Here is a 14,780-nt window from a genome sequence, read left to right as displayed (position 1 = left end):
GCACCACGGCTTGCAAAACCTTTCTCCCAAAAATAGCCTCAGAAGAAGCAAAAGTATCAAACTTGTAAAATTTGGTAAAAGTGTGCAGTGAAGACCAAGTCGCTGCCCTACATATCTGATCAACAGAAGCCTCGTTCTTGAAGGCCCATGTGGAAGCCACAGCCCTAGTGGAATGAGCTGTGATTCTTTCGGGAGGCTGCCGTCCGGCAGTCTCGTAAGCCAATCTGATGATGCTTTTAATCCAAAAAGAAAGAGAGGTAGAAGTTGCTTTTTGACCTCTCCTTTTACCGGAATAAACAACAAACAAGGAAGATGTTTGTCTAAAATCCTTTGTAGCATCTAAATAGAATTTAAGAGCGCGAACAACATCCAAATTGTGCAACAATCGTTCCTTCTTTGAAACTGGTTTCGGACACAGAGAAGGTACGATAATCTCCTGGTTAATGTTTTTGTTAGAAACAACTTTTGGAAGAAAACCAGGTTTAGTACGTAAAACCACCTTATCTGCATGGAACACCAGATAAGGAGGAGAACACTGCAGAGCAGATAATTCTGAAACTCTTCTAGCAGAAGAAATTGCAACTAAAAACAAAACTTTCCAAGATAATAACTTAATATCAACGGAATGTAAGGGTTCAAACGGAACCCCCTGAAGAACTGAAACAACCAAATTGAGACTCCAAGGAGGAGTCAAAGGTTTGTAAACAGGCTTAATTCTAACCAGAGCCTGAACAAAGGCTTGAACATCTGGCACAGCTGCCAGCTTTTTGCGAAGTAACACAGACAAGGCAGAAATCTGTCCCTTCAGGGAACTTGCAGATAATCCTTTTTCCAATCCTTCTTGAAGGAAGGATAGAATCCTAGGAATCTTAACCTTGTCCCAAGGGAATCCTTTAGATTCACACCAACAGATATATTTTTTCCAAATTTTGTGGTAAATCTTTCTAGTTACAGGCTTTCTGGCCTGAACAAGAGTATCGATAACAGAATCTGAGAACCCTCGCTTCGATAAGATCAAGCGTTCAATCTCCAAGCAGTCAGCTGGAGTGAAACCAGATTCGGATGTTCGAACGGACCCTGAACAAGAAGGTCTCGTCTCAAAGGTAGCTTCCAAGGTGGAGCCGATGACATATTCACCAGATCTGCATACCAAGTCCTGCGTGGCCACGCAGGAGCTATCAAGATCACCGACGCCCTCTCCTGATTGATCCTGGCTACCAGCCTGGGGATGAGAGGAAACGGCGGGAACACATAAGCTAGTTTGAAGGTCCAAGGTGCTACTAGTGCATCCACTAGAGCCGCCTTGGGATCCCTGGATCTGGACCCGTAGCAAGGAACTTTGAAGTTCTGACGAGAGGCCATCAGATCCATGTCTGGAATGCCCCACAGCTGAGTGACTTGGGCAAAGATTTCCGGATGGAGTTCCCACTCCCCCGGATGCAATGTCTGACGACTCAGAAAATCCGCTTCCCAATTTTCCACTCCTGGGATGTGGATAGCAGACAGGTGGCAGGAGTGAGACTCCGCCCATAGAATGATTTTGGTCACTTCTTCCATCGCTAGGGAACTCCTTGTTCCCCCCTGATGGTTGATGTACGCAACAGTTGTCATGTTGTCTGATTGAAACCGTATGAACTTGGCCCTCGCTAGCTGAGGCCAAGCCTTGAGAGCATTGAATATCGCTCTCAGTTCCAGAATATTTATCGGTAGAAGAGATTCTTCCCGAGACCAAAGACCCTGAGCTTTCAGGGATCCCCAGACCGCGCCCCAGCCCATCAGACTGGCGTCGGTCGTGACAATGACCCACTCTGGTCTGCGGAATGTCATCCCTTGTGACAGGTTGTCCAGGGACAGCCACCAACGGAGTGAGTCTCTGGTCCTCTGATTTACTTGTATCTTCGGAGACAAGTCTGTATAGTCCCCATTCCACTGACTGAGCATGCACAGTTGTAATGGTCTTAGATGAATGCGCGCAAAAGGAACTATGTCCATTGCCGCTACCATCAACCCGATCACTTCCATGCACTGAGCTATGGAAGGAAGAGGAACGGAATGAAGTATCCGACAAGAGTCTAGAAGTTTTGTTTTTCTGGCCTCTGTCAGGAAAATCCTCATTTCTAAGGAGTCTATTATTGTTCCCAAGAAGGGAACCCTTGTTGACGGAGATAGAGAACTCTTTTCCACGTTCACTTTCCATCCGTGAGATCTGAGAAAGGCCAGGACAATGTCCGTGTGAGCCTTTGCTTGAGGAAGGGACGACGCTTGAATCAGAATGTCGTCCAAGTAAGGTACTACAGCAATGCCCCTTGGTCTTAGCACAGCTAGAAGGGACCCTAGTACCTTTGTGAAAATCCTTGGAGCAGTGGCTAATCCGAAAGGAAGCGCCACGAACTGGTAATGTTTGTCCAGGAATGCGAACCTTAGGAACCGATGATGTTCCTTGTGGATAGGAATATGTAGATACGCATCCTTTAAATCCACCGTGGTCATGAATTGACCTTCCTGGATGGAAGGAAGAATAGTTCGAATGGTTTCCATCTTGAACGATGGAACCTTGAGAAACTTGTTTAAGATCTTGAGATCTAAGATTGGTCTGAACGTTCCCTCTTTTTTGGGAACTATGAACAGATTGGAGTAGAACCCCATCCCTTGTTCTCTTAATGGAACAGGATGAATCACTCCCATTTTTAACAGGTCTTCTACACAATGTAAGAATGCCTGTCTTTTTATGTGGTCTGAAGACAACTGAGACCTGTGGAACCTCCCCCTTGGGGGAAGTCCCTTGAATTCCAGAAGTAAACCTTGGGAGACTATTTCTAGCGCCCAAGGATCCAGAACATCTCTTGCCCAAGCCTGAGCGAAGAGAGAGAGTCTGCCCCCCACCAGATCCGGTCCCGGATCGGGGGCCAACATTTCATGCTGTCTTGGTAGCAGTGGCAGGTTTCTTGGCCTGCTTTCCCTTGTTCCAGCCTTGCATTGGTCTCCAAGCTGGCTTGGCTTGAGAAGTATTACCCTCTTGCTTAGAGGACGTAGCACTTTGGGTTGGTCCGTTTCTACGAAAGGGACGAAAATTAGGTTTATTTTTTGCCTTAAAAGGCCGATCCTGAGGAAGGGCGTGGCCCTTACCCCCAGTGATATCAGAGATAATCTCTTTCAAGTCAGGGCCAAACAGCGTTTTCCCCTTGAAAGGAATGTTAAGTAGCTTGTTCTTGGAAGACGCATCAGCCGACCAAGATTTCAACCAAAGCGCTCTGCGCGCCACAATAGCAAACCCTGAATTCTTAGCCGCTAACCTAGCCAATTGCAAAGTGGCGTCTAGGGTGAAAGAATTAGCCAATTTGAGAGCATTGATTCTGTCCATAATCTCCTCATAAGGAGGAGAATCACTATCGACCGCCTTTATCAGCTCATCGAACCAGAAACATGCGGCTGTAGCGACAGGGACAATGCATGAAATTGGTTGTAGAAGGTAACCCTGCTGAACAAACATTTTCTTAAGCAAACCTTCTAATTTTTTATCCATAGGATCTTTGAAAGCACAACTATCCTCTATGGGTATAGTGGTGCGTTTGTTTAAAGTGGAAACCGCTCCCTCGACCTTGGGGACTGTCTGCCATAAGTCCTTTCTGGGGTCGACCATAGGAAACAATTTTTTAAATATGGGGGGAGGGACGAAAGGAATACCGGGCCTTTCCCATTCTTTATTAACAATGTCCGCCACCCGCTTGGGTATAGGAAAAGCTTCTGGGAGCCCCGGCACCTCTAGGAACTTGTCCATTTTACATAGTTTCTCTGGGATGACCAACTTGTCACAATCATCCAGAGTGGATAATACCTCCTTAAGCAGAATGCGGAGATGTTCCAACTTAAATTTAAATGCAATCACATCAGGTTCAGCTTGTTGAGAAATGTTCCCTGAATCAGTAATTTCTCCCTCAGACAAAACCTCCCTGGCCCCATCAGACTGGGTTAGGGGCCCTTCAGAAATATTATTATCAGCGTCGTCATGCTCTTCAGTATCTAAAACAGAGCAATCGCGCTTACGCTGATAAGTGTTCATTTTGGCTAAAATGTTTTTGACAGAATTATCCATTACAGCCGTTAATTGTTGCATAGTAAGGAGTATTGGCGCGCTAGATGTACTAGGGGCCTCCTGAGTGGACAAGACTCGTGTAGACGAAGGAGGGAATGATGCAGTACCATGCTTACTCCCCTCACTTGAGGAATCATCTTGGGCATCATTGTCATTGTCACATAAATCACATTTATTTAAATGAATAGGAATTCTGGCTTCCCCACATTCAGAACACAGTCTATCTGGTAGTTCAGACATGTTAAACAGGCATAAACTTGATAACAAAGTACAAAAAACGTTTTAAAATAAAACCGTTACTGTCACTTTAAATTTTAAACTGAACACACTTTATTACTGCAATTGCGAAAAAACATGAAGGAATTGTTCAAAATTCACCAAATTTTCACCACAGTGTCTTAAAGCCTTAAAAGTATTGCACACCAAATTTGGAAGCTTTAACCCTTAAAATAACGGAACCGGAGCCGTTTTGAAGTTTAACCCCTTTACAGTCCCTGGTATCTGCTTTGCTGAGACCCAACCAAGCCCAGAGGGGAATACGATACCAAATGACGCCTTCAGAAAGCCTCTTCTAAGTATCAGAGCTCCTCTCACATGCGACTGCATGCCATGCCTCTCAAAAACAAGTGCGCCACACCGGCGCGAAAATGAGGCTCTGCCTATGCTTTGGGAAAGCCCCTAAGAATAAGGTGTCTAAAACAGTGCCTGCCGATATTATTATATCAAAATACCCAGATAAAATGATTCCTCAAGGCTAAATATGTGTTAATAATGAATCGATTTAGCCCAGAAAAAGTCTACAGTCTTAATAAGCCCTTGTGAAGCCCTTATTTACGATCGTAATAAACATGGCTTACCGGATCCCATAGGGAAAATGACAGCTTCCAGCATTACATCGTCTTGTTAGAATGTGTCATACCTCAAGCAGCAAGAGACTGCTCACTGTTCCCCCAACTGAAGTTAATTGCTCTCAACAGTCCTGTGTGGAACAGCCATGGATTTTAGTGACGGTTGCTAAAATCATTTTCCTCATACAAACAGAAATCTTCATCTCTTTTCTGTTTCTGAGTAAATAGTACATGCCAGCACTATTTCAAAATAACAAACTCTTGATTGAATAATAAAAAACTACAGTTAAACACTAAAAAACTCTAAGCCATCTCCGTGGAGATGTTGCCTGTACAACGGCAAAGAGAATGACTGGGGTAGGCGGAGCCTAGGAGGGATCATGTGACCAGCTTTGCTGGGCTCTTTGCCATTTCCTGTTGGGGAAGAGAATATCCCACAAGTAAGGATGACGCCGTGGACCGGACACACCTATGTTGGAGAAATATATGTTTTATACACGCTCATAGTGCTTACAAGATAAAAAGGTCTCAGTTCAGCCCCAGCATACATAATACCCCTATAAACACATATATGTTTTATACACACTCATAGTGCTTACAAGATAAAAAGGTCTCAGTTCAGCCCCAGCATACATAATACCCCTATAAACACATATATGTTTTATACACACTCATAGTGCTTACAAGATAAAAAGGTCAGAGTTCAGCCCCAGTCACAGCATACATAATAGCCCTATAAACACATATATATGTTTTATACACGCTCATAGTGCTTACAAGATAAAAAGGTCTAAGTTCAGCCCCAGCATACATAATACCCCATATAATACCCCTATACACACATATATATGTTTTATACATGTTCATAGTGCTTACAAGCTAAAAAGGTGTAAGTTCAGCCCCAGTCACAGCATACATAATACCACTATAAACACATATATATGTTTTATACACGCTCATAGTGCTTACAAGATAAAAAGGTCTCAGTTCAGCCCCAGTCAGAGCATACATAATACTAACAAGTGGTTTCAGAAACCTAACAGAGGTAATTCCTACCGAGAAAATTTCAGTTAAATATCTGCATAAATTGCTATAGATGAATAAGCACAGATCAATATCACCCATTCGTTTACTCAGACCTATATAGGTTTTAGTGAAAACTGAGATGAATAAAGGGATCAAGAGCGTCTGTGCGTAGTCACTTAGTATTTAAGACATAAGTACATCTATACAGAACACAAGTGCATCATTTTCCAGGGAGGCTAGATGTGTGGCCACACAAAGTAGGGGCAAACCTCTCTAGGCAGAGTCAGATTTTTAAATGCTGTGTCAAGCAGCCCAGGTAGGTAATATGTCAAGAAAAGTCCAGAGTGTTGTAAGCTTACTTAGACAGATAGTCCTTTTATCCATTTAAAGCTGAACTATAAAAAACACTGGCCTTGATTTTTATACGATAACACTTCCCTATAAGGTAATATTTTCATCACTAAATCAGAAAATGTGCACAGCTTGCTTTTGCAACTTTTCCTCATTATTCCTTATCAATCAGTAGTAGAAGCATAATCTACGTATACTGGTAGATCTAGCAATGACAATGCAACGATTTAAAACAGTTCCCCTTTAATTAAATTTCCTTTAAGAAAAATAGGTTTTCATACCTGGCTTTGTTCTGCCTTTGTCATGTCCCAGTTGCCCCAAATCACTGCATCCACACGTATAAACAGTCCCATCATCCAGGACAAAAACAGTATGTCTTCGCCCACAACCAACGTCACGTACATTCTTATTTAGGAAGAAGTCACATCTTCTGGGTTCTGTAACAATTTCTTCATCAATACCTCCTAGTCCAAGCTGCCCATAAGATGCATTCCCCCAGCATAACATGATAAAATACTGAAGAAATGTTGTCTCTGCAGACTAAGGAGATCCTTTCAACGTGCAGGATTTTCAAGCTTTTTAAATAAAAAAAATAATATTCATATAAATAAGTTAGTTAAAACAATTAGCAGGACAAAATTATTTATGCAAAGACTAAAATGACAGTTAGGTACTTCTCATATATGTTAACACAACACATTTTCAACATGGTATGAATACATAAATTTGACAACTTAGTATTCGTCCTTGAGACCAAAAGCAAATGTGTCCATTCAATCCGTACTTTTACAGGTGAACACAATTGTGACCTTTATCTTAAGACTTACAGGCTCACATATAAATTTTACTGAAACCAGAGATGTGCATGTACACAGTTCCACTCTAGCTGACTGGCCTGCATGTAGACTCCACTGAGCTTTAAATTCAGAGGACACCATGCAGACACAATAGACCAAAGGACAGCAAGTTAACCCGACTGACTTCTGCCAACTGTCCTGTGTTTAGACACGACTGAACCCTAGACTGGAGTAGGACAACAGAAACAACTGACCTTCAGCACAGGAGAAAACATGTAGACATGACTAAGCTCTAGACTCAACTGAGCCCAAGACCAGGGGACAGCATGCAGCAGACACGGTTGAGCTCTAGACCAGGGGACAGCATGCAGACACAGCTGAGCTCTAGAAAAGAGGAAAGCATGCAGGCACAGCTGAGCTCTAAACCAGGGGACAGCATGCAGACACAACTGAGCCCTAAACCAAAGAAAAGCATGCAGACACAACTGAGCCCTTTACCAGAGGAAAGCATGCAGACACAACTGAGCCCTTTACCAGAGGAAAGCATGCAGACACAACTGAGCCCTTTACCAGAGGAAAGCATGCAGACACAACTGAGCCCTTTACCAGAGGAAAGCATGCAGACACAACTGAGCCCTTTACCAGAGGAAAGCATGCAGACACAACTGAGCCCTTTACCAGGGGACAACATGCAGACACAACTGAGCCCTTTACCAGGGGACAACATGCAGACACAGCTGAGCCCTTTACCAGGGGACAACATGCAGACACAGCTGAGCCCTTTACCAGGGGACAACATGCAGACACAGCTGAGCCCTTTACCAGGGGACAACATGCAGACACAGCTGAGCCCTTTACCAGGGGACAACATGCAGACACAGCTGAGCCCTTTACCAGGGGACAGCATGCAGGCACAACTGAGCCCTAGACTAGGGGACAGCATGCAGGCACAACGGAGCCCTAGACTAGGGGACAGCATGCAGGCACAACGGAGCCCTAGACTAGGGGACAGCATGCAGACACAACTGAGCCCTAGACTAGGGGACAGCATGCAGACACAACTGAGCTCTAGACCAGGGGACAGCATGCAGACATAACTGAGCCCTAGACTAGGGGACAGCATGCAGACACAACTGAGCTCTAGACCAGGGGACAGCATGCAGACATAACTGAGCCCTAGACTAGGGGACAGCATGCAGACACAACTGAGCCCTAGACTAGGGGACAGCATGCAGGCACAACTGAGCCCTAGACTAGGGGACAGCATGCAGACACAACTGAGCCCTAGACTAGGGGACAGCATGCAGGCACAACTGAGCTCTAGACCAGGGGACAGCATGCAGACACAATTGTGGTTTTTGTGAAAACACAGGTACCACAGGAAGGTGTGTAATATATAAATACAGTAGTGAAGCTGCTATATGTATACAGATAAAGACTGACAAGGTGAACCCTCAACCCTGTCTGTCTGTATAGTAGTATGTCAAAACAAGATTAATGCACACTTGACAGCGCTAAACCTAATCCAAATGAAAAAGTAATTAAAGTCCTATAAAAAGGTGTAAAAATTCAGTCTATAGGTACTCATACACATAATACATAAGAAATGTATCCAAATACTGAGAACGGTAATTGTATAATATCTATGCGATCAGAACTACGTGAGCACAAAAAATGAAATAGTAACGTTACTGATATTATGTTCATTAAGTGACAATGTAAGCAGCTCGGTATTCGATATCAGATACACACTCTATTGTAAAAATACAGAATTCAAACATAACAAATGGAGATATCTGCTATGTATACATATAAATCATAGTTCATGTGAATAAGTCCAATATCCAAAATGCTTCAGGTAGATATGTAACAATAAAGTATCCCGTAGTGGGCTTTGTTTCCTACTTACTTCCAAGCACCTCAATCATATGAGGCAAGTGGGGGCACGTTGTATTAGCCAGACCTGGGCTGTTTCCAATTTAAAGTCCTCTCAGTATTAAAGGCTTTCAATCCGGTAAGGAATCCAGGACACTCCTTGGAATATAGATATATCCGGGGTCTTATCCACTCATCAGGTGGTTTGGATGTACGAAAAAATAAAGACAAAAATAGAATAAAGCGTAACTCTGTTATAAGAAATTTATTATTAGGATACAGAGTGCTACTTACACTTTAAAACCTCAATCACTATGAGGTATCATGCAGGCATTGAGATAAATAGTAATATGTACTTAAAACATCTTAGGAAATCCGGAGTCTTTCAAAGCAGGCTTGCGAACACAGAAAGCTAACCCAGAAAAGCACCGGTAGTATTTAAAAATTTAACAAGTCAAGATAATGTAACGTAAAAACAATTACTAAAAGGTTATTTAAAAATAAATAAATGTGTGCAGCCAGAACACCCTTAAGTGCCTGACGCGTTTCAAAGCTATAAAAAGCTTTTTCATCAGAGGCGAGTGTTGAATTAATGTTCCGGCTCCATTTTAAAGCTCCCGCCGTTAGCGTAGAGGGGGTGTGTGTCCAAAGGCTGCTCACTGAAAGGCCCATTTTTGCAAAACCTCTATAGGTCAAAAATTTAGGATAAATTAATAGCCCCTTTGTATTGTCTCACAGAGCTAAAAGCAGCTTATTGTAAATATATACAGATTCGTTAGTTGATTTTTAATATATACATATTTTGTTTAAACAAATATACCACAAGCTGTTTGAACTGGTAGTTCTATAAACTTGCAATAGATTCCCTGAATAAAACAAATTAACCCTTGAAGTGTTCTACCTGAGTTATTAGGAGTTAGTATGGTATTACTAGATAAATTGACACATTTGTACTAGACTGAAATAAGTAAGCTAAGTAGTAGAAGCAGTTGAATGAGGAGGGACGCTATATACACTTATAGGAATGCCACTATATTGATGTCTTTATTTAGACCACTTGGTGCCAGGGTATTTAAATAGTGTATCCAGAAAGTCTCCCTTTGCCTTAATTTTTTTTAACACGATCGCCCCCATTTTTGTCCTGCGGGATAAATTCTAATACTGTTCCCTTTAAGCATTTAGGGTTTTTATTGTGAAATGTACTGTAATGGTCTGACAAATTGTGGCCTTTAAAGCCACTTTGGATATTTTTGATATGTTCTAGAAGCCTTGTTTTATAGATTCCTTTAGATCTTCCTATATAGTGAAGGCCACAGCTACATTCAAGTAAGTAGACAATGAATTCACTTTTGCAATTTGTTAGATAGTTAATTTCACAAACTTTGTTGTTGGACTTGATTAAATGGGTTGGCTTACTGCCACTGTATGCATGAATGCAGCCTTCACAATTTGTTCCATTCCAATTGTAGAACCCTTTGCTTTGTTTTTCTAGCCAGTTTACCTTATTGGATTTTTTCTTTAATTTACTGGGAGCTAGCAGGTTTTTAAGAGATTTATTCTTCCTGAAGGTCACTAGAGGGGCAACCCTCTTTTGAAAGACTCCGGATTTTCTAAGATGTTTTAAGTACATATTACTATTTATCTCAATGCCTGCATGATACCTCATAGTGATTGAGGTTTTAAAGTGTAAGTAGCACTCTGTATCCTAATAATAAATTTCTTATAACAGAGTTACGCTATATTCTATTTTTGTCTTTATTTTTTCGTACATCCAAACCACCTGATGAGTGGATAAGACCCCGGATATATCTATATTCCAAGGAGAGTCCTGGATTCCTTACCGGATTGAAAGCCTTTAATACTGAGAGGACTTTAAATTGGAAACAGCCCAGGTCTGGCTTATACAACGTGCCCCCCACTTGCCTCATATGATTGAGGTGCTTGAAAGTAAGTAGGAAACGAAGCCCACTACGGGATACTTTATTGTTACATATCTACCTGAAGCATTTTGGATATTGGACTTATTCACATGAACTATGATTTATATGTATAGATAGCCGGTATCTCAATTTTTTATGTTTGAATTCTGTATATTTACAATAGAGTGTGTATCTGATATCGAATACCGAGCTGCTTACATTGGCACTTAATGAACATAATATCAGTAACATTGTTACCATTTCATTTTTTTGTGCTCACGTAGTTCTGATCGCATAGATATTATACAATTACCGTTCTCAGTATTTGGATACATTTCATTATGTATTATGTGTATGAGTACCTATAGACTGTGAATTTTTACACCTTTTATAGGACTTTGGTAAATAAAGAAGAAACACCAGCGCTCAAGTTAGAACATAAAAAGAAGGTATATTAGTCTAAATGCTGGGTGTAGGTTAGAGGGGTGTATGTCACTATATATATAGTACCCAAAAAATGTAGATACTCACTTCAGTACTAGTGATGTTAAATTAAATAACAATAATAACAACAACAACAGTTAGTCCAAAAGGTGGTGAATGATAGTCAATAATATTATAAGTGAAAGTGCAGCAAGAAGTTGAGATTTACAGTGTACCCCTGACACTGTGGAAAATAATGGTAAAAGCGAACAAAATCGTAAATACTTCTGCGCAACTTCAAAGTACTATGATAAGTACCATTTAGTGTTTAGATGATGTCTTAACAACAAATAATAAATAAATTAAGTTTTTCTTTAGGTTAAATAAAACACATCCAAATAGGGAAAGAGTGAAATATTTATACAGGTAGCCCTCAGTTTATGCCGGGGTTAGGTTCCAGAAGGAATGGTTGTAAATTGAATCCGTTGTAAATTGAAACCCAGTTTATAATGTAAGTCAATGGGAAGTGAGGGAGATAGGTTCCAGGCCCCTCTCAAAACTGTCATAAGTAACACCTAATACATTATTTTTAAAGCTTTGAAATGAAGACTTTAAATGCTAAACAGCATTATAAACCTAATACAATAATCACACAAGACAGAATATATAATTAAACTAAGTTAAATGAACAAAAACATTTGCTAAACAGCATTATAAACCTAATAAAATAATCACAAAACACAGACTTCACTTGCATTTTTCTGCAAACAGTTCTTTCTATGCATTCCAATCTGGACTAATTTATAGACAGGAAGATCTTGTTCCTTTGAAATCTGCTCGATAGCTCAGGTCTGGTAAAACTGAATAATTTAAGCTTGCTTGGCTGCAACACAAGCGGACAGCTCCACCTACTGGCTATTTTAATAAATGCACTGCTTCTCAATGCTTTCAATAGCAGTCACATGACTGGAAAAAAAGGTTGTTATTCTGAAACGGTGTAAATTGAACCGTTGTAAAACGAGGGCCACCTGTACTCTTTCCCGATTTGAATGTGTTTTATTTGACCTAAAGAAAAACTTCATTTATTCATTTATTTATATATTATTTGTTGTTAAGACATCATCTAAACACTATATGGTACTTATCACAGTACTTTGAAGTTGCGCAGAAGTATTTACGATTTTGTTCACTTTTACCATTATTTTTATAGGACTTTTCTTACTTTTTCATTTGGATTAGGTTTAGCGCTGTCAAGTGTGCATTAATCTTGTTTTGACACATACATACACACACACACACATACATACATACATACATACATACAGTGGGGCACCAATTGTGCAAGTTCTCCCACTTAAGATGATGAGAGAGGCCTGTAATTTTCATCATAGGAATACCTCAACTATGAGAGACAAAATGTGGAAACAAATCCAGACAATCACATTGTCTGATTTGGAAAGAATTTATTTGCAAATTATGGTGGAAAATAAGTATTTGGCCAATATCAAAAGTTCATCTCAATACTTTGTTATATATCCTTTGTTGGCAATGACAGAGGTCAAACGTTTTCTGTAAGTCTTCACAAGGTTGTCACACACTGTTGCTGGTATGTTGGCCCATTCCTGCATGCAGATCTCCTCTAGAGCAGTGATGTTTTGGGGCTGTCACTGGGCAACACGGACTTTCAACTCCCTCCAAAGGTTTTCTATGGGGTTGAGATCTGGAAACTGGCTAAGCCACTCCAGGACCTTGAAATGCTTCTTACGAAGCCACTCCTTCGTTGCCCGGGCGGTGTGTTTGAGATCATTGTCAGGCTGAAAGACCCAGCCATGTTTCATCTTCAATGCCCTTGCTGATGGAAGGAGGTTTGCACTCAAAATCTCACAATACATGGCCCCATTCATTCTTTCATGTACACGGATCAGTCATCCTGTTCAGCCATGATGTTGCCACCCCCATGCTTCACAGTAGGTATGGTGTTCTTTGGTTGCAACTCAGCATTCTCTCTCCTCCATACACGACAAGTTGTGTTTCTACCAAACAGTTCTACTTTGGTTTCCTCTGACCATATGACATTCTCCCAATCCGCTTCTGGATCATCCAAATGCTCTCTAGCATACTTCAGACGGGCCCGGACATGTACTGGCTTAAGCAAGGGGACACATCTTGCACTGCAGGATCTGAGTCCCTGGCGGCGTAGTGTGTTACTGATGGTAGCCTTTGTTACGCTGGTCCCAGCTCTCTGCAGGTCATTCACTAGGTCCCCCCGTGTGGTTCTGGGATGTTTGTTCACCGTTCTTGTGATTATTTTGACCACATGGGGTGAGATCTTGCGTGGAGCCCCAGATCGAGGGAGATTATCAGTGGTCTTGTATGTCTTCCATTTTCTAATTATTGCTCCCACAGTTGATTTCTTCACACCAAGCTGCTTGCCTATTGCAGATTCAGTCTTCCCAGTCTTATGCAGGTCTACAATTTTGTTTCTGGTGTCCTTCGACAGCTCTTTGGTCTTCACCATAGTGGAGTTTGGAGTGTGACTGTTTGAGGTTGTGGACAGGTGTCTTTTATACTGATAAGTTCAAACAGGTGCCATTAATACAGGTAATGAGTGGAGGACAGAGGAGCCTCTTAAATAAGAAGATACAGGTCTGTGAGAGCCAGAAATCTTGCTCGTTTGTAGGTGACCAAATACTTCTTTTCCACCATAATATGCAAACAAATTCTTTCCAAATCAGACAATGTGATTGTCTGGATTTGCTTTCAGATTTTGTCTCTCATAGTTGAGGTATACCTATGATGAATATTACAGGCCTCTCTCATCTTCTTAAGTAGGAGAACTTGCACAATTGGTGGCTGACTAAATACTTTTGTGCTCCACTGTTCGTTCGTGTTTTTTTTTGTTTGTTTTTCTCCTCTCTCTCTCCATATATACACATATATATATATATATATATATATATATATACATACACACACACACACACATATATATACATACACACACACATATATATATATATCAGATCTCTGATGACGCGCATGTGAGCATGCGCGAAACGCGTCAGATCTAGCACCCCTTGCACACCAGTGTTAGTGCTATACACTCCTTGTTTGAATAAACCACTTGGCATTTGGGTTGCCGGCTCCTCGTTTTTCTTTCTGTATCATATATACATACATACAGGGGAGTATGGAATACATGGATATTACGGCTAATCTCATTCAGAGTATGTCACATTATTTGGCTTGTTTTAAATGATGCACATGACAGTGGCCCTGATATTCAGCACCTCATATTATATGGTGTCCCCTTCATGCAGACCCTTGTACAACATACTACACTAGATGGTCTCACACACACTTTGCGACTCATTCGGTATTTTCTTAAAGCTTGATAAACAGTTTTAGCCACCCCTAACTATATAACTTATAGGCTTGATCTACATTC

General features: G+C 41.1%; 1 protein-coding gene across 1 annotated transcript in view; it reads right to left on the bottom strand.

The window, feature by feature from the left end:
- LOC128639724 (probable E3 ubiquitin-protein ligase HERC4) overlaps positions 1–14,780 on the bottom strand; it is a 346,975-nt gene that overhangs the window by 294,830 nt on the left and 37,365 nt on the right. Inside the window, exon 2 of the mRNA XM_053691838.1 lies at positions 6,600–6,893. Within this exon, the coding sequence (XP_053547813.1) occupies positions 6,600–6,825 (226 nt within the window). The 5' untranslated portion in view covers positions 6,826–6,893. The remainder of the gene's footprint in view (positions 1–6,599; positions 6,894–14,780) is intronic.

This window comes from Bombina bombina, chromosome 9, assembly GCF_027579735.1.
Source record: "Bombina bombina isolate aBomBom1 chromosome 9, aBomBom1.pri, whole genome shotgun sequence".
Lineage (NCBI taxonomy): Eukaryota > Metazoa > Chordata > Amphibia > Anura > Bombinatoridae > Bombina > Bombina bombina.
Note: the sequence above shows the minus strand (reverse complement) of the source record. Positions and strands in the feature narration are given on the sequence as shown.